We start from the raw sequence: 21,577 nt of genomic DNA, 5'->3' as shown, positions 1-21,577 counted from the left end.
GCTCTGCACCACTTTATGCTATTATCTAAAGTTCTGAATAATTATAATATGACAATCATGCCAATAGGCAAAGATAATATTACTACAATTATAAAAAGATGGATGGTATTCCCAACAATTGGAAACTGGTGTAGGAAAACTATGCATACATATTTGCAAGCATGGAAAACAGAAGAATGGCCCAAAGATTGGTAAAGATCTATCTACATCCCAATTCCTATAAAAAGAAGAAGAAGATTAAAAGGAATGTTCTCATTACAGGACAATAGTCCTAATACCTCACACCTGCAAGATACTGCTGAAAATCCTACAAAAGAGATTAGAACCCGTTATGTATGAAGAAGTGATAGTTGAACAAGTAGGCTTCAGAAGGAGCAGGGGAACCTGGGATGATATAACTAATATTAGGCAGATGATGGAAACAGCAAGAGAATATCAAAAAACAAAAAACAAAAACCTGTACTTCTGCTTTACAGACTTTTCCAAATGTTTTGATAGTGTAGATCAGTGTTTCTCAACCTCAGCAACTTTAAGATGCATGGACGTCAACTCCCAAAATTCCCCAGCCAGCATACATCTTAAAGTTGCTGAGGTTGAGAAATGCTGGTGTAGATCATTCAAAACTTGAGAAGACTGTCAGAGCAATGGGAATACCAAATGAACTTAATTTTGCTGGTAAGAAATCTCTAGCAATCAGGGAACCACAGTGAAAATGGGATTTGGTAATACCTAATGGTTTACCATTAGAAAAGGAGTCAGGGCTACTAACTTGTTCATTTATTCATGAATACATTACAAGAGCTACCGGTTCTATAAGATCTGAAGACCATTATCAAAATCAGTAGAAGGAATGAAAATGGCGCTTCCTTGATTGCAGAAACTGAAGAAGACCTAAGAACAATCATTCTAAAAGTAAAACAGCAGAGCAGAAAAGCTGGCCTTTCTTTAAGCTTCAGCAAAACAGATTATAGCCACTAGAAAACTAGAGTTAAAGATAAACAATGACACAATAGAAGTGGTTGACCATTTCAATTTTTTAGGCTCCAGAATTAATAAAGATGATGGATGTGCAAAAAAAAAAAAAAAATCACAGAAGAATAATGGTGGTCAAAAAGGCATTGGGGTGGGGGGGCCTAAAGACAGAGATTTCAGTCAAGACAAAAGTTAGAATGATCCACTCAGTGGTCTTTCCTGTTCTGAAGAACAGATATGAGGGATGGACTCTACTCAAGAATAAGAGGGAAAAGATGGACTTCTTTGAATTTTGATGCTGAAGGAAACGCTTCGCGTTCCTGGTTCAGCCAAGGGGACCAACTATTCAGTAACAAGCCTGAACGCTTATTGGAATCAACAATCACACACACACACAGACAATTGTTCTTTGATGCACATGTGGAAAAAAATAATGCTGGCAAGGTGGACTGAAGAACAGTCTGGTAGTGCATGAAGTGGACAGATGGGGTAATGGACGCTATAGGAATGCAACTGCAGGAGTAAGTGGTGCAATGAGGGCACCTGGAAATGCTTTTGTCCAAGAGTTGCCATCCAATTGAACATAACAAGGAGAAGTCTTGAGGATATCTGCTTTGTCCCTCTATTCCAAAATAAATCAAGAATTTATTACTATTATGTAATAATAATTTATTACTATTACTATTATGATATTCTATAGTACCATGTCCATGTGTTGCAAACATTTGCTTCATACTTATTTAAAGATCTTTTCTAACACATGAAAATGTACAAAGTACACATATGTCGGTTAGTGAACAAATATTGAAACAGTAAGTCAACAAGGGTATGATTGTAACATCTGAAGAGGATTTTTCTTTTGAAGAAAATTGAAAGTTTGACATCTGCTGAAGAGATACTACCATTAACACAATTTAAACAAAATTTCCTCTCTCAAGCTGTATTTAACTTGAACCTTCACAAAACAATAGGATGTGTTATGAAACATTTGAACAGTTTTCCAGCCAAAGGAAAAGACAAGGCAATAACAAATGTAAACCATCATGTTGACAGAAATGTATTTCGTAGGGATTTTTGAAATACTGGAACTTTCAAAAAGTGAATTAAAAAAAAGAAAAAGAAAAATTCAAGGTGGTAGCCATCGCAGGCAAAAACCTCATTCTAAATGTTGTGTTCTTTGTTAGAGGGGTCTTAACACAGACTTCAGAATAAGTTGTAACTTCAAACACTTTATTACATAACATTTGGAAGACCTCCTATTTTACCTCCTTCCCCACTTCTCATGGACAACTCGAAGGGATGTGTGTCAAAATCTCCAATATGGCGGTCATGGCATTATAACTGAAGCTTTAGCCGCCATCTTATATGGGTATGCATGTACAAAAAGGACAGGGCTTCTGTTACATTGCTATGACCATCAACTTGCATATTTTTGCCCCTTTGCAACTCCACTCACACTTGTTTCCAAAATCTTTCCTTTTCCTGTCTGCTGCAAAGTCTTTTGGAATATACAATTTTTTGCTAAACTAAAACTGTTCACACCAGTAACCACATATTTAGAATACAGCATATCAGATATCACTATAAGGGAATATTTATGCTTGCCTGCCTGCCTGCCTGCCTGCCTGCCTGCCTGCCTGCCTGCCTGCCTGCCTGCCTGCCTGCCTGCCTGCCTGCCTATCTATCTATCTATCTATCTATCTATCTATCTATCTATCTATCTATCTATCTATCTATCTATCTATCTATCTACGCAATTTCTTTTCCAAGCAACTCTGGGTGGCGTACAACAGGTTAAAAAACAGTCGATATAGACCTCAAATCGTGTAAAAAAATTTAAAAAACCAAATTAAAACAGAAAATAATAGGTGAAGGGATGTTAAAAATAACGGAGCCACCTCACTAGATCACTCATCCCCTGTGGTCCCCAGGCCTGCTGCCACAACCAAGTCTTGAGGGACCTCCGGAAACTCAACAGCAACGAGACCATCCTGACCTCAGAGGAATAAGATTCCACAGCACGGGCACCACATAGAAAAGGCCTATCACCTACAGCCCACCATATGTATCTCCCTAGGCATTGGAACCCACAACATGCCCTCTCTGCCAGATTTGGTAGGATGGACAGATGAAATTGGGGAGAGGTGGTCCCTCAAGTAATCCAGTCCCATGCCATGCTATGGCTGAAATAAAGATCTGATCTGATTTCTAATGCAAAATTATGTTCTATAATGCCTTGCTGTACTGTAAAGGTGTAGGCAGAATATATACCATGATAGATCCATAAGATTTCACAGACATTTCAGGTCACAATACAGGATGGAAGGTGCAGTCACAACCCAAGATCAGAAACTGCAACTAAATTAGAGTGTAAACATTGACTATTCATCCTAACCAGAAGTCAGAGCTGTCTAGAATCATAGACAAAGGCCTTTCTTAGTTTCAGTTTCCTAGAACTGAAAGTGTTTTAAGGGATCTTGTGCATGTAAAACAGATGCCCTATCCCTATTGTTGTTAATTTAGTTGATTTGCCTTCTACTCAGAAGTCAAGCATGATCCTCAAGAGGCTTTTCATTTTCAAACTGCCTTCATTATTTTGGTGACACTACTGTTGACTTATCCAAAGATACAGAATTATCCAGAAGTCATTCAGTAAGTTAACTATGTAGTTAACTATGCAACTACAAAATTATGGAAAACGAGAATATTTATTTATTGATTTGATTTGATTTCTATAGCCCGTCTCAACATGTGACTCTGGGTGGTGAGCATCATGTATCAGAGGAACTAAAGAGTTTGCAGGAGGCTCAGGATGATACATATTACGACCCGCATAATTTGGAATGATTTGCTTCATCCATCAGGATTTCTTGTTAGAAGCCAAATTTTATATAAGATTTATCTGTAAAGCATTGTCCTCCAGCATTTTTTCGAGTTCTCCCAAACATAGGAAGCTCCCGGAGACACCACCCAATGTTCTGCAATCCCAGAGGGTCAAAATAGATAGACAGATAAGACAGACCGATTAGGTCGTCTTTAGTGCAATGCATTTTGGGCGAAAGTTTGAATAGACAGGTATTCAAGATGGAATATATGAGACTGACTCAAAGCCAGCTATAGAGGCAGAAGGAGTGGTTCTAGTAGATTTTAGCTTTTGCACCATATAAAAAACACCAGCATGAACAAGATCTCTAATAAAAGTGGGGACAGTATTAAGCTAGGACTGGCAAAGACCTGCTGGAAGTTATAAAAGTAGATGTCAATTGGAGCCATCACAAACAACAAGGAGTTGTGCCCAATAAGTTTCTAGAACTCAGCCCTAGCATGACAGCCTTTGACTATGTATAGATATGGATGTGTGAGAGAGTGAATGAAGGGTTTAAAGCTTTTCGTTCACAATATGAATAGAAGTTGTAAATCTGAATGTGTTTCTACATGTTCCAAGTATCTGGAAAAATAAAAAAAAATCCAAGTAGGAGTGGAGGTATTACGAAGAATCTCTTGACAACTCTCCATGTGATATAACTGGCATAGCAGCAGGACCCATGATTGCAAATTAGGGAACAAATTGTGAAGACTGTTTAAGCTTAAAAAAGTAATGAAGTCAGTGAAAATTCTGGCAGAAGTTGGGAATTATTCCAAAAAGTTAATACAAGACTCTGAGATCGAACAAAAAAAGTGTTTTACTCAAAAGCATCCATGCCAGGGGTCAAAAAAGCTAAGATGGTGTCCATAATTGCACAAAAGTCTGATTCTTTTTTAATATGTCTTGCCCATAAAAATGTACTGTAAATGACCCTGCTAGTGTGAGCATCTAACAGGGAGAAAAGGTGGTACCTACCTTACCAGTCTCTAACTGAGAGAGTTGGGAGTTTACAAAGGCAAACACGCCAACTAAAAGAACTGGAGTTCTTTCAGCAAAACTGTGAGGTGCATAAAATGATATATGGGGGAAAAAGACATGTTCGTGTCCATATCGATAGACCCAAGAAGCATTGGAGAAAGCCTCTGATGCAGGGCAGGAAGCAGAGGAGCTGAACTAGGCTTCTCAAGTCACTATCTGGGGACAATGAAGGTAGGAATAAGGCAACCTTGCGTGGGTGTGAGTGTAAGTGCCGAGAGAGAAAGAGAGAGAAAGGAAAAGCAAAACGACTTAATAATGTAATAGGTATGGAGCAGAAATAAATATTTAGTAAGTATCCAATTCTGTGGTGTGTAGCAGTTCTGCTGAGTTAAAATACACTAGAAGGAACATTCCTATAGGCATAGTAGCTAAACAAGGTGCAAAATTAAGAACCTCCCCCTCCGTGGAGAACCAATTTTGGTTTTTTCTGCGCATCATGTCCTTCTTCCCAGCTGTTGTCCAACAAGGCTTGGAATGAAGGTGTGGGTAGCTCCCTGCTTCTGTCGCAAGAGAACAGCTCCATTATGCTAGAGGTCTTCCTGCCATATTAACAACACTTGGAAATGTGGGGTACTGAAGATGATGCTGAGGGGAGATACAGTGTTGCCAGAGTGGGCCTGAGATAGTTTGGACACAGAATGCATAGTGGTAGGATTCGGCTGATATTATAATCCTTTAAAGGTAAATCCTGGTGACTATCCATCCAGTTTTCTTGGCAACAATAGAAAGTTGACCCCAGCCTTCTTCTAGAATGTTTTTCAACTTCCCAGTGTAGCCTACAGCTCTGGAATTTCCAGCAAGTCTCCCATCCAAATACCAACCAGGCCTGATCCTGCTTAGCTTCTGAGCCCAGATGGTCAACCAGGTACTGCCCCAGCTGTGACATTTTTTCAGTTACCATGCTTAAAGTATCATATTTCTTTTTATGATTGCTTAAATTATCATATTCTATATTACATGAATGTGCAAATGAATAAAATACTTATTTTAAAAGAGAGTCAAGCCATTCATTTAAAACTTCTCTGCTGTCATTATTCCTTTTTTATGTACTGACCTGAGTTCATGCCTGTTACACGTTTGCGTCTACCTATACACCTGGTTGATTTTTTTTTCAATTTGCAAAGAATTTTAAAACAAATCAAGTATCAAAATGTTTTTACAAGAGGATCTTACTTTCTTGTCCTTGTTGTATTTTTCAAATATCTCCTGAGCTTTTTCTTCACCTCCATCAGTAAACAACATTATAATCTTGTTGCAGTTAGCTCTGAAGACACTGTGACTATCCTGGAATAGAGGACAATGTAGTCAGGAGAGAGGTAAATGTAGTCAGAGAAGGTAAATCAATATACAACATTTCTCAGAAACACATTCCTATCCTTTTGCATGCTTCCTTGTTGCTATATAGGTACTGTTGTTTAAAAGCTATGGTGAGAATTGAAACAATTTACAAATATACAGGGTGAATGCAGAGGTAGGCAACAGCATCACCAAATGATCACACCCTTTTTAGCATGCACACACAATACAAGTCCCACACCCATACGCATAAAAAGTGGTGGGACTTCTATTGCTCCAGTCATGCCTACCATTTTTTCCCTACTTATCCATCCCACCCACAAATGCCCCTGGAAAGAGAGAGAGAGAGATTGAGATTGAGATTTTGGTGCCTTCAAGTCAGTTTTGACTCCTGGCGATTGCTTGGTCAAGTCCTTGAAGTTTTCTTGGTAAGATTTTGGAAGTGGTTTGTCATTGCCTGCTTCCTAGGGCTGAGAGAGAGTGACTGGCCCAAAGTCACCCAGCTGGCTTTGTGACTCAGGCAGGGCTAGAACTCACAGTCTCCTGGTTTCTAGCCTGATGCCTTAACCACTACATCAAACTGGCTCTCACAACTCCTATTCCTTCTACTAATTATTATTGTCATTGTCGTCATGATTATCACTATGTTTTTATTTTCTTTCTCTTTCCCTCTTATACCCCCTTCTAAAACTTCTGTTATTCATTTTATCTGATCCATGTGATTTTTTTTTTTGGCTTTAATGGCTGTAAATTTAATGAATTTAAATTTATTATATTGCTCTGTCCCACCATTACATTACTGAACATTTATGACAACAGTTGAAGGACAAGTTGCTCTACTTGGTGTTGACATTCTCAAGTGCATATCAGTTGCCATATGCAAGGGTATAAGATAGCTCATTTATGATCTTTATGAGGAAATGTCTCATTTCCAGCTTTAATAACTGTTTCCACCAACAGAAATCAAGCAAAAAAAAAAAAAAAGGCAAGGTAATTTCTCCCAGTTATTCACACAAAGATTGGCAAACTAACTCCAGGAGAAAAGACAGGATACTAATGTGTTCTATAAATAAAATTGGAATCCACTTACTTATTCCATAACTAAAATTATGAAACAATCATTGCTTTATGGTTCTACAAATATGTCAATACACCAAAATTAAATGTTTAATTTGCTGAGACTAAGATTATTGAATTGAATGTCAATTTGAGTCTTAAATATTTTCAAGTTATTCATCTATGCATCTTTTTTTCAAAGACACACAAAAAAACCCATTATATTAATAAGACCAGCAATAAGATCTTGATTCAAAAACAAAATGCTCATGTAGAACTTAAAAATGGATGTAGGTTCCAACACACACTCTATTTCTTTGGAAATTTGACAGTGTAAAATGATTTTTTGAAAATGCTCCATAAATATTATAAATCAGCCATGGTAACGCTTGCATACCAGATTCTTTGATGATATAGAAAACTCCATATACACGTGAACAAGTAAAATAATTTATACAGATATCACCTGTGAATAATTTCCATGGTTTAAGTAAAGGGACTCCTTTTTAGATATGTAATATAAGCAAAATTTTTATTTTCAGAATATAATAGTATATTTCAATTGATAACCAATTTAAGTAATATCTTGGTCATTTAATAGTCAAATGAAGATTTAGGAACTGAATATTGAATTACCACTAAATGCGCACAGTTTGGTGCATAGTTCACATTTTCCCAAAAAGAGTTCAATATTAAATTAGGTGCTGTTTTTAGAAGTTATATTACGCACCCTTTAGGACAGTGTTGTCCAAACTTGGCCACTTTAAGATGAGTGGACTTCAACTCCCAGAATTCCCCAGCCAGCATGGCTGGCTGGGGAATTCTGGGAGTTGAAGTCCACTCATCTTAAAGTGGCCAAGTTTGGACAACACTGCTTTAGGGTGATCACTATGAGCAAAAGAGATTGAAAGCATCTTATGCTAGGCTGTGCAATGCTTCACTTTCTAATTCTGAAAGGAGCTTCTGAACCTCTGCAGCCCTATCATTTCCCAGCAGAGACAGATGTCACACTTGCATGGGATCCATGGGGGTTAAGAGGTCACAATGGGCACCACAGGAAGCTTTACCCTTTTACTTGTGAGTTTGTTGTACATACCAAAGGGGCACGTCTCTCACTGGGATGTTATAATCACCATCTTGACATCATTTATTTATTCAAACATTTTTTATGGCTGTCCAGTTCACAAAGAGGGACTCTGGGCAGCTGACCTAGGATAAACAGGAAACCCCCAAAGCACACCACAATAGAACCATAATCAGATGGATGTTTCCCAGACTGTTTCAGAAAGGGCTCGTTTGACACCAGGGGTGTCTGCAGGATGTGGTCAAAGGAGTCACGACAGCATGGCGATGGTGCGACTGGAACATGTGCACACACATAAAAGTCAGGCAGTGCTTTGATCATACTATTACAGCTGCTGTCAGAACCTTGCAATCCAACACTACTAGTTCACTTGCTTAGTCTCTGCCATCACAGTAGCGGGGGGTGGGAGAAGAATGCAATATGAACCATTAGGTGCAAATGGGTTGTTATCTGGTGCCCAGGACTTCCAAGGTCGTCAACCTGGGAACCTGAGGACCTCATCAACATGCACAGAAGAGATTCAAAGACAGAAAGGGTGTGTGTGTGTGTGTGTGTGTGTGTGTGAAATGGGAATGAATTAAAATTAAGTTTTGGTGCATGCAGGACTCAGTTCCAGCTATGCTTTAGAGCTGTACACTACTTTCCAATAAATGAACTTTTCTTTGAACCTGCATTGGTTTCAATGGGAGTTGCTTTTATTGGAAACTGAGTACCGCAGTTCTTACAGCTGCCATCTTGACTTTTTTGAGCATATGTTTCAGACACCCCTGTTCAATGGCCTGATTAAAAAAAAAAAAAAGGTTTTCAAGGCCTTAGAGAAGGCCAACAGGGTTGGAGATATCCTAATCTTGGAGAGTAAGTGACAGAGAAAGTATGCACACTGGTGTACACTGGTGCTCCCTCACACTCCAGAGCACCTTTTGGAGATCAAATCCAAGGACGTCCTAACCCAGCCCGATACTAGTTTGGCATTAATCATAGTTCAGCATGTCACTCAAACACTACCATGTACTTAACTTTAATTCTGATTGGTGGAAACCACCCACCCCATAAATTAATCTTTGAAGTTGGCAGGTTTTTCCAATGATAGATGAAATTAGCCAGAGTTTGCAGGTCCACAAACATTCCACATCAGGGAGGGAAGATTTCAACTCCCTTCTTAGATGCTTTATTTCTAAAATCCCCTTTTCCTGAGGGGGATTTTAAAAAGAGGGAAAACTCCACTGATGTCAATGAATAGCTTAAGCAACAGATGGGAAAAACTCAAAGCAAGACCAAATCTCACATTTGAAACCACAATAGGCATAAATGTAACAGAGTTAACTTCCTCCTTCAGTGAACACTGCTAAAATTAAATTGAGCTGCCACAGGAAAAGATTATTATTCCAAGCAACTTTTTGTTGTTGTTGTTGCTGCTGTTGTTGTTAATATGTGAGCAACAGTGGGAAGCAACATGACTCACCACCCACCATATTCCTTTTAAAAACTCCAACTGCTTTTAAATGGCTTTATTAAAAATACTGATGTTTATCCTACCATCTATTATGAAAGCAATATTCTTATGCATGCAAATCCAATCATTCTCTTTTAACACAGAAGGATGACTAAAAATAACTTCTAAAGTTAATATATGGTTATCAAGAATTGCAATAAACATTTAGGATTATTTTTAAAAATCACAGGGGATCCTAAGGGTCATATCATTGTATCCCAAATAGTAAGTGCACTTGTGGAATTTCAGTTTGTCTCTAGTTCATTAACTTTGGTAATGTTCATTGTAAAGGCTGATTCCAAAGTGGAACTACTTCTTTGCTGCAGCTGTGGAAACCTGGTCAGCTAAACTGATTAAGGAGCCTAGACCTTATTATGGAAGGGTGGGCCAGAACATTTACCACGTTTAGGATACAATCACTGTATTCGGATCTGAGTTGAATCCAAAAAAGAGGCAGAGGAAATGTCTTGCAATGCCTTCTTTTGAACTTAGTCTTTTGTGATATGAACTCCATCACTTGTGGACTCCACCCCTGTCCTCCTCATTGGTTAAAGTGGTTAGAAGAGAACAGGAAATCAGATGCAGGCAGTTATCAGCAGGTATATTTGTAAGAGCGGGAGGTTACAGCAGCTTCCTCAGAGGGCCTGACATGAATCGAAGCAAGGATGGATTCTATATATATATCTTTCTATATCTTTCTCTTCTATTGGTACCCTTCTATACCCTCTGTTCTTGGGGAAGTTTGTTTCTGAGCATAATTCAAGGTGCTAGTTATTACTTATAAAGTCCTGTGTAGCTTGGGATCAGATATCTTTGGGACTGCCTATCCCAAGTAAATTTTTCTGGTCTAATCCAATTGAAATACAGAGTATCAGCTGAAGGTCCCATTCTATCAAAAACTACAACAGGAGTTTTCTTCAGAACAGCTTGCTGCTCCTCAAAGCAAGAGCACCTCTACTCTCATGGCCTCCAAAATTGGTCAAGACCTGGCTTTTCGAGAAGCTCCTCAGAAATGGAAAAGCTTGAATTAGGGTAGTGACCAATATGAAGATGCTACTTCTGTAAGCTGATATTATGTATTGCATTATTGTCACATCATATTGTTCCTCTTATTTTGTACGTTGACAGTGGTGTCTGCAGGATATGATTTAAAAAAAAAAGTCAAGACAGAGGCCATGACAGAGTGATTGAAGCTCCTCCCATTTTTTATGTGCAACACACAGAAGAAAGCAAGTGGGGCTTTGATTGCAATGTCAAAAGGTCAAGCTATCATCTTGACTTTTTTTTTTTTTTACCATACCCTGTGGGTACCCTTGTATGGCCTTTTGGAGTAAAGCATTTATGAATCTTGTCAATGAATGAATGGATGGGGGACGGATGGATGGATGAATTTGGTTAATAAAGTTGGACCGTTAATAATAAACAATGACTACCCTGATGTTTTTGATATTCAAAGACCTTTGACTCTGGTGGTTTCCCACATAATGGAGAGACAGTGGCTTTAGAGACCATGGAACAATGCCTATATATCCTTGATTGTTTGGTCTTCACCTGTCTCTTGGTTATTGCAATTCCAGAACTGCAATTGAATGAGAGAAGATAGTAGCAGCAGTATCTCCTCTCATTATCCAGCAAACAGAAAATAAATAAATACAGAGAGAAATGCAAAAGAGAGGTGTGAAGAAAAGATATTCGGTGCCCTATGAATTCCTTCCACTGAGATTTTTTTTTCCTTCTATGGCATTTTCCTGGCCAAACCTAACTGGCTATTTGATACAGAATTCCTCTCATTAAGATGGAAGGCTTTGTTTCTACAGAATTGTCCTTGTCAAATCTATTTATGGTAAGTGATCGCAGAATGAAAGCAAAGCAATACACATAGAGGAAAGAACTTGCATGGAGCAGTGAACTTTTGTGGGTCAGGACGGACTGCATCTTACTTATTCAAAATAGTTTGCAGAAGGGATACTTGACATATATTGGTAGAATCTAAAGCAATTACATGATGGACAGACATTGCCCATAAATCTCTGTAGACCTAACCACTAGATGTGTGTGCATAAGTCTGAAGTACATGTTTCTGTTATTCCCACTTGAGATTTCTTAGAAGAAAAAAAGGCACCCATATTATTACTGGAGCCCTATATTCATAAACCTGATTAGACATGAAATTCAGCAGTTGACCTCCAGCTAGTCACTATCTTTGAGTCTGGATAATAAATACATGGTCAAAAAAGCAGAAATTCAAATGAAGGCCCACTTTCATGGGAGAAGTTGGCTAGACTCTGAAACGACTCTCACTTCAGTAGTCCTAACTGGGCCAAGCCGTAACATAGTTTACTAAGTTTTGGCTTAATACCAGAATGGTATGCTGAGCATCACACTCTAGAAGTGCCTGGGACCAACACCTAAACTGAGTGGGGCTACATTTTTACTCATCTTATTTAAATATTACTTTCTATTGCCTTTGTTGTTATTGTTGCACTTTTTCTTACTTTCTTTTACTAGGAAAATTGCCCTCCCAAGAATTTATTTCCTCATCAGTAGAGGGCGCTGTGGTGCTGCTGTTTCTTTTCCAGTACCCTTGCCCCCTCTGCTGGTTAAACAAAATAGTGTAGCTTTCATGCAGCTAAGCTTGGAAACTCAAGGCTGGATTGGGAAGCACCATCTGGGAAGAAGGAACAGCAGATAGAAACAGAAGAAATGGCAGGAATAAAAACATGATAGAGGAGGAGAGAACTATGAAAGGGAAAGCAGGGAGTGAGAAGAAAGCACGTAGAGGCACAGGATAGGAAAAGAGGAGGCAACAGAGAAGGTTAGACAACATGAGTCACTGTTGTGAGATGGGCAGCAATATAAATTATTGAAATAAATAAAATGAAGCCTGAGTGTGTGCTAGAGGTCCCCTGAGACAACCTGCTGGGACACAGAAAGACAAAGAATCATGCTTTTTTGTTTTCCTGGGTTAACCCATACCCAAGCCCAGCCACGGTTTGTTTACTGCATAAACCGTGTTAAACAAATAGCAACTTAGCCCTTCAGGTCAACCCAGCTGTTGAAAAAAATGACTACATTAGAACTTGTACCTCCTGCTAGGAAAAATGGGTTCTTGTGGAGCAATACAGAGGCATTCACACATTAATGAACTGCAAAAAAAAAAAAAGGAAAAAAAAGCCCACTGACTTTTTCAACACTTACATTGAGTAGCTGTTCAAAGGCGTAACTGAACCCTTTTTTGTAATCCGTGATTCCTTTCGCCTGGATTTTATAGACAGCTTCCTTCAGTTTCTTCTTATTCCTCACATTAGCTTGTACAAGATGGTTGAAACAACTGACATTTTGAGCTTTATCATTGAACTGGGAGAGAGGAAGAGAGAGAAGGCAGTCAATAAAGCAGAGAAAGTAAATGAGGAAAGACGTTCCACAAATTAGATTACAAATTAAGTGAGTGATAGCCACTAGGTGTCCTTAAACTGGATCTAAGCATGCTTCTGCAGAATAGAGTTTCCATCAGTACAATATGACTTCAGTATTTTTTCTCCCTTCTGGAGACCCAACCAAATATGCCATGCAGAAGCAAATAGCTTCTAAACTTCCCCAGTTACAAAAGGGGGGGGGGGAATTGTTATACCATATGGATGAGCATGTAATGTTTAGAGAAAAAAGAGAAAACCTTCAGAGTAGTCCACTGATCTGACAGGAAAGCTAGCTACACACTTCTTTAGAACCTGTAGATTTTGATAATAATGAACCATTGTTCTGTCAAACAGCTTCCTCCCTGTGAAACCTTGGTTTATTTTGTTTACAGCTAGAAATTAAAGAGATCCCCCAGTGGTCTGTGATGGAGGTTGATTGATGGCTTGAGAACATAACAAAACAAGACTAGTTCTTTAATAGATAACAGATAAACAGGTAACAGATAAACCTATTGGATTAACATCAAAGCCAACAGATGCATTAAGGTAACACATTGAAAGTCTGAAGATCACAGAATGAACAACATCTACATCTGTAGAGCATTGAGGCTATGTTTCATTCATTTGAATGCAATAAGTAAAAGAATGAACTGAGGTGCTTCAAATCTCTAAGTCTTCAGCCCAGCCACAAGATTGTTTAGTTCCTCTTAGGTGATGTGATAGCGATGTCCTAACTGAAACAAGTCGTTTCAAGTCATTTGCATTAGATATTTCATTTACCAGTGATTTTGCCTGGATAGAGTAGGCTGTGCTTTATCTGAAATTCCAGTAACAAATTCTACTTTCTTTTATGAAAAGGTAGGCCCTTTTCATCTGAACATTACCATAGTTGGGTAGTGTATTTGTATTTATGGCTTTTCTCTCGATTCAAGAAGGATGGAAAACACAGAGAGTACAACTGTATGTTCATGTGTACCGTGTACCAGGTCAGGGTGGACTGCATATGGCCCCCTCTAGCTCACCTGACTAGGAGAAAGGGAGGTTTAGCATGGCACCATTGCCCACATTCCTGCCTGTTGCCTCTCCCCTACAAATGAAATTTGGCAATTTGGGGGGGGGGGGATTTTTACTCTGCAACTCCCAGCCTGACCCAGCCCAAATTCAAATGCTGTCTTTCTTTGGCTGACTTCTCCCCACCTTCCAAATTTGGTCCTGTTCTGTTCAGTTTTGGAGAGTTGATGGGCCCTTTTTCATAATTTCCATGCCATGTTTCATTGAGATGGAAAGAATGAAACTATTCATCATTCTGATGAGGACTTTCAGGCTATCTGGTTCTGAATGAAGTGTCTAAAGCTGCTGAAGAGCTAGCCTTGGTCTAAATTTCATAAGGATGTAGGACCTGATGGAATAACTGAAAGCTTCTTTGACTCTTTTTTTCCACATTGTCATAACAAAAGGGCTATTAATACACCCTCAGAAAGGATGTCAGTCATCCTAAAAAAGGGACAGATGATAAAAAAGGGAAACCATCATGAGCTGTCATTTTCTGCAACCAAATGCTCCTCCAACATAACAGAGAAATGTTGCATGTGTACTCACCAAATTTATATTGACTCTCCCAGTCACAACATCCACACACATACCCACACACTTTTCTCTCATATGCATACACAACTTTCTCTGTTGGTTTTCTGCCCCCCTCCCTTCACTCATACATACAATTGTGGAATTTTTTTGCTCTTTTTTTTTAATAGCAAATCATGGTAGCATTAGCTGACGGGTAATTAGTTCTTGTTTTTGTTTTAATTTGCACTGGCAGCGAGAGAAAGCAGAACGGCTTGGAAACTTCCCTCAGAGCTCAGCTGTCTCCTCATCTCTTTCCAGCCCTTCCAGTCATTCTGCCTCACCACCATGCAGACTCCTTGGAGAACAGTGCAATTAGTCTCACCCCTACATGTACTCTTATTCCCTCACGAGTCCCACCCTACAAGAGGCCAGCAAAGTAGACATCATATTTGAATTGCAAGCATCGGGCTCATCATTACATGGCAGTAAAGTGATACAGCAAGTTCTTTGCTGCCATCTAGTGAGCGTGTTAGTTTTTGCAGCTCACGTCTGAGCTGCAATGGGAGAAAGAAGCAGAGCAGATAAAAAGGTAGAGGAAAGGTGAGTCCTTCAGACAGAAGAGGTGGACAGGAGCCAGCTAGACTTTAAAAATATCCAGTATCTCTGGCATAATGTCTGGCCACCTTAAGTCATCTGAAGACATGTTTGATGCCTCTCCCAGTTTTTATTACGTTTGGTGAAAAAGATCTAAAAAAAGCACTCTACAGATGTAAACCTCCATTTTCTGCAATACATGGACTACTTTGGTATGCTGGAAGACTTACCCAAGACCCATTAAATCACCAAGTCATTCAATTGTATTCCTACGGTATCCCCTTAACTTGGTTTATTTGATTTATAGCCAACTTTGGTGCTCTAACGAGCACTCAAGGAAGCTTAAAAGTTAAAAGTATAGCTTATAACAAACAAGAACATATGTATTTTATTATTTATTATTTACTAAACTTTTGCCAATATTTGATCTAGCCATCATCATCATCATCAAATAACAACATCTGCCTATCCCAGGTCCTTGGGAAGGACTTGATAGGTGGATAAAAATGCCAAATCCAGTCTAAACATCTGGCTGACTGTGTGATCAACAACAATAATAATTTGTGTTTAAAAAGAACCATAGTCAAAGTTAAAATGCACTCAGATGAAAACGACCTAGTGTTACAGCGGATAGATTAAATCAGTGTTGTCCAAACTTGGCCACTTTAAGATGAGTGGACTTCAACTCCCAGAATTCCCCAGCCAGCATGCTGGCTGGGGAACTCTGGGAGTTGAAGTCCACTCATCTTAAAGTGGCCAAGTTTGGACAACACTGGATTAAATGAAAACGTTTTGAATCTTTATTATAAAAAGAGCTAAAAGAGCTGTCAGATATTTTATTCTCACCTATCAGGAAGGGTCAATCCAAATGAAAATTTGGAGATTATTTAAAACCCCAAAATTCATTTATGTAAAAGACATCTCAGAGGAAATCTGGAAAATTCTCTGGTCCTACACAACTCACTAGTTTCACCAAGGAGAACTAACTATTTTTAAAGCATTCACCACTAGGTGGCAATGCCATAATACATAAGGAGTCTAAATTTCCAAGCATTCTGTTTTAGCCATCCTTTATTACCTAGCATAGATTACAGGTCCACAAAACACTTCTTCAATAATATATGCCTATGTGTTGAAGACAGTTTCTCTTGTCACGTACCACATAACGATCATGAAAATTCACCACCAAGGATCTGAGCTCCACAGTCTACTAGGGATGGAGAAAAATGTTCCTTCCTGTACATTTGTCGACTAAGTCTACAATATGTAGCAAACATTTCTGCAATTCCAGATATTGGCCCTGCGTATTCAAGCACGGATTTGTTTGTAAACCAGAACCCATTTATCACATATAAATTATATCTGTGTATTTGCCAAGGAAAATTTATTTATTTGTTTGTTTGTTTGTTTGTTTGTTTGCCTGATTTATATGGCTGCCCATCTCAACAAAGGACTCTGGGTGGTGAATAGAATTAAAATAAAATAAAAACGATTACAAACATTATAAAAGTTAAAACACAAGCAGCTGAGAAACAACAACCCAAATCACTCACACAACAAATAAACATGTGTTACTTGAAATATTCCAGTCATTACTTTCCTAATTCTTTCATTCTTTGGACCCAAATCCACTGCCTTCTTTGCACCCTCTCCCATCTTGGTTAAGATAGGATTGAAATATCTCTATCTCTATCTTGCAAATAAAATCCCCTTGAAGCTTTGGTGTCTGCCTAACGTCCTACATAATTTCCCTAGATACAGTCCATTTCCTTGTAACTGTAATTTCAACTAATGAATTACTTAAAATTTTAAATTAAGTTAAAATTATTAAAAATCGTAACTGCATTGTAATTTAATAATTGTCTATTATGGGGACCTCTGTAGCAGGCCAATCATTCCATTCTTAACATTTTATGGGTGAAATATATAAATATATATATAGAGAGAGAGAGAGAAAGAGACAGGCAAATATAAGCCATTTAAAACAACCAATTTTCCTTGTTTCCGTAACACCTTTAAACGCAGAGCACTGATAAAAAGGGAAATCCCATCTCTTTAATTCAAAACAAGCATATTGCTACATCCAAGTATTGTTTGGGGAATACAGAAATTTGAAAATATATAGCCAACCTGATGCCAATCTAATCAGATTTTGCTGGAACTCATTTTTCAATCTACAGAGGTCTGTTGCTATGGCTAAAGCAGCTTGATGGCCCAGATGTATCTATACATATTAAATGGGCAAAACTGAAATAAATTTAATTCCAAGAGATTCTTCCCTGCAGCTATATCCGGATTCATTTTTGTCTGTGTATGTGCAACTCTGCCTGTTCAGTAACAGGATCTTCAGGTTAATTTTTAAAAAGAGCTAAACCAGAAATAACACCGGTATTTCTAAAATGTAGCACATATTTAAGCAGCCAGAGAATGCTTTTGTTTTGCAAAGAGCTGAAGAAAGGGTACCCTATCCAATTCATATTCTAACCTGCCTTTTCAAGGTATCTCAAACGAACCAAGTCTCATACGTCAGCGTTTAAGCAGATCCAGAAAAAGCATGAGAAAACTTTTCCTGGGCTCTTCTTCCAAGTACAGCCATTCAATTTCTTCAAGAATGGGAGAATCCTTTGCAACATGGGCTGCTACAATTAATCACTGGAGCTCCAGTTTCTGATCCACTTTCACAGGGGCCTATTGCCCAGCTTAGATTCCTAGCTTTTAAACTGGGGGGCGGGGGGGAGCACAGGTTCACAATAACTAAGTGAGATGGGTTAGGTTGAGAGGTAGTGAGGAATGTCATAGGGATTATGAAAAATTCAAAAGACACTTTGAGACAGTCCACTCTGGGACTCTCTTGTCCTTTTCAGTTGTTGTAACTTGAGATCCTGAGATGGTTCTATCTATTTTTTGTATTTGAGAGAATGGATGTTTCTGGTGCCGGGGGATGTATGCAATAAAACATGAAATGCACAACTCATGGAATGGGATGGAACGATCAGACAGATCCTTCTGATCAATAGGGAGTGGAGCAAACACCACAGGTTGGGTTCCTGGTGCTTCTGAGTTTGGAATTCATATTGGAGATGTTTCATAGTCTTCCTTATCATAATCAGTGCAATATAATGCATTTAATAGCCTGCTGTTTACCTCCTTATAGGGGGAAGTGGAGTGCATGTCATGTGCATTACAAACAGTAAAGTTGTGTCCATGAGCAGCGTGCTTCGGAAGGGGGTGGAGGAAAAATAGCTTCAGGGCACTGGTTGCAAGGCTCTTTTACCAAAGGATGCTTCAGCAGATTTGAACTGTTCTATTAGCAATGGTCCATGAAGATGGAGGGAGTAATGCAAAGACAATATTAATAGGGCAAGGTAGGTGCCTCAAGGTGGCTGTCATTCCTTCTGGAGAACATCACCTTTTGGCATTTTTTTTAACTTTCAGCAGGCCCATAGCTTGGGGGAGGGGGCACCCTTCCTTCATTTCCTTTACCCACACCCACCATTTTTTTCTGATTAAATGTTATGGGACACACTAGTTCAAACAAGTAAACTCCCAGTTCTTTAGCCGCCAGAGAAGAATTTGGGACTAGCTCATGGACCTGCAGATCTGATTATTATTCATCAGGAGATCTTCGGTGCCATAAGCACTTAAAATCTGGGTTATTCACTGTAACTGTATCATTTCTTGTAACTGAAAAGAAAAAAGAAAGGGGAGGATTATATAATATCTTAATCCTCTGGGAACATTAAGTGGATCTGGGGATGCAACTCAGATCCAAGAGAGCTATCTGTTCTGAAAGGAAAGTTTATAGCCCTTTTCTGATCAAGAGAGCTCCTTATGCATTATCTGTCCTTCTGGCTAATATTAGTAGTGCTGGGGGGGGGGGGAGGATCACTTTTCATGTGAGTTTCTATAAGATACTGAGATCCTGGAGTAGCAAGAAGTTTCCATTTAAATTTTAGACATGTAGATGTAGCTGTAAAGAAGCGGACTCTGGAACAGAAGGTTCAACCCTGCTGGTATCACCATTTAGGACGGATGCTAAGTTTCAAGAATTCTGAGAACCAAAGTCATCTAGGCCAGAATGAGGTGTGAACAGCATCTATGCTTGCCACTACAGAGTACTGTTGCCAACAGTGCAAATCACCAGTGCCTCAATGTCGTGGGCAAAGCCTATTGCTCCAGATACACCAATCTGGCTACTCCAGGGGTGGAATAGTAGCTATCTGGAACTTAATTGTCCAAACCAGAACAGATCATGGTATTCCAGACCATGTCCAGAACATCACAAGCCACGTATGGTTTAGAAGATTAATTTTTAGACAACCACTGGACCGTTCCTGAAAAGGGCAGGTTGGCATTTCCCACAGGAGGGAAATAATTTTTCTGGAGTTCCCTGGAATGGTTCTAGAGAATTATATTTTTTCTGGAATAGGGATTGCACATACCATCTTCTGTGAGGGATCATGCAATGTTGAGAAGACCCTGGATACCTTCTGGTTGGAACTGCTTGCAATCTGACCTATAATCTTCCTCAGCTATTTAGAATGAGTCTGAGTGGATGATGATTTCCTTTGGCCATCACTTTCTAACTCAGGACTCTGTACATTTTAAGCACCACAGACCTACTTTTTTGAAATCAATAATAGGCAACTTCCTCCTTAGATGAGAAAGAACACACTTTAGTTCTGCTTTATAAGAAATGATAGATAGATATAGAAATAAAGCTGTGTTTGGGATAGATGGGAACTCAACAGAAAACTTGCCAGCTTCTCTGCTGGACCATGTTCCCTTTCTAACACCATGTGCTACAAAATAGTTCCTAGCCTATTACACATAAGGAGGGGGAGAAGTCTCCTTCCTTCCTTCCTTCCTTCCTTCCTTCCTTCCTTCCTTCCTTCCTTCCTTCCTTCCTTCCTTCCTTCCTTCCTCCCTCCCTCCCTCCCTCCCTCCCTCTTTCTAATTCACTCTCTCTCTCATTTTAAAGCCAAATTTGATTCCAAGCAAAAGATCAGGAGCACGTTGATGCCAACATGAAAAGGAAATGCCTCCATTCTCGGACAATTAGATGTCCACAAGGGGATCTAAGAGGAGAACACTGGTTGAAAATTGCTCAGCAGTAGAGTCTCCAAATCAGTATTAGCTCAAAACAAGCAAGAGGGCAGAGGTAGTGCTGCAATGCAAGTTCCACCTCTTTTGTACATGTATTAAGATTGCATGCATGGAGCTGGGCTTGCATTGAGACACCACGTTTGCCATCTTCCTTTTTTGACACTCTCTGAGTGTCCCATTGCCCTGAAACACATGCAGAAAGTCCCAGGTGTAAACCAGGTATGGTTGGGAACAACTCTGCCAGTTCTTGCCAGATAGTCAGATTCCAACAGTGTGGCTCACTGCAAAGCAGTTCCATAAGTTCTTGTTTTGGAAAACAGGACCTCCTTCCTGACCAGTCATGGGTAATTGTCAAATTTATGAAAAAGATGATGTCATCGAAGTATTCCATGCATTCTTCAGGCTGCTCTATTTTATTTCTGCATTGGCCTATGATATTAAGCAACAAAGCATATGTTTAAGAAAAATGTAAAGGGCATGCACTCTGCATACAAATTATAATCACATCCCACAATGAACTTTGGCCCCTTCTTGGAAAAGTTTTGGCAGGCACCCATGCTTTGGAGAGCATGATGGGTTCACCCCCTCACATCCATTTGGTTCTACTCTTTCAGGAGGAGCAGAATAAACCTTTCGTTGCTGGCTTCATTGACCCACTGACAATGAAGGGGTCAAGTAACTGACAGAACTTTTGCAACTGAAGTAGTTTTCAAATTGCATAATATATCTTTGGCTCCAACTCATCAGTTTAACATTAAATATGACCTTTCTGAAATATCAGTTGTGTAATCGTGCAGTGATTAAAGTGTGAGTCAGGACATCTCCAGTGCAGGTACTACATTAGTGCTAGGTAGTCTCTGGTGGACCTTCATTTGCTTGCTCTTTTGTCTCCTACCTGGAATATGAAAGATGGTGTTAACACCAACCTACCTTGCAGAATTGGTAAAAAGATTATTAATATAACGTACACAATAAGTTACACAGCTAGGCACTATCTTTCCATGAGGAATCACCTTGGTTTAAGAAAAAAAAGAAAAATTACAGGATTATATATAGCACTCATATGTGTTGTAACAGCACATTCTGATCTC

The 21,577-nt window shown here is 39.1% G+C and overlaps 1 protein-coding gene across 4 annotated transcripts in view; it reads right to left on the bottom strand.

Moving 5' to 3' along the window:
- Positions 1-21,577, bottom strand: part of CACNA2D1 (calcium voltage-gated channel auxiliary subunit alpha2delta 1) — a 408,632-nt gene that overhangs the window by 78,282 nt on the left and 308,773 nt on the right. For all 4 annotated transcript variants that reach the window (XR_015795109.1, XM_088134901.1, XM_088134900.1 and 1 more), the window contains 2 exons: positions 13,003-13,161; positions 6,050-6,160 (listed from right to left, as the gene is read on the bottom strand). Coding sequence is in view for 3 of the 4 variants with exons in the window: in XM_088134901.1 (XP_087991027.1) it covers positions 6,050-6,160; positions 13,003-13,161 (270 nt within the window). In the remaining variant the exon portion in view is untranslated. The remainder of the gene's footprint in view (positions 1-6,049; positions 6,161-13,002; positions 13,162-21,577) is intronic.

The sequence above is a fragment of the Python bivittatus genome, unplaced genomic scaffold, assembly GCF_059951505.1.
Source record: "Python bivittatus isolate LINGU-HERP-01145 unplaced genomic scaffold, Pbiv_v1 ctg000120_np1212, whole genome shotgun sequence".
Classification (NCBI taxonomy): domain Eukaryota; kingdom Metazoa; phylum Chordata; class Lepidosauria; order Squamata; family Pythonidae; genus Python; species Python bivittatus.
The sequence above is the reverse complement of the archived record's forward strand: the minus strand, read 5'-3'. Positions and strand labels throughout refer to the sequence as shown.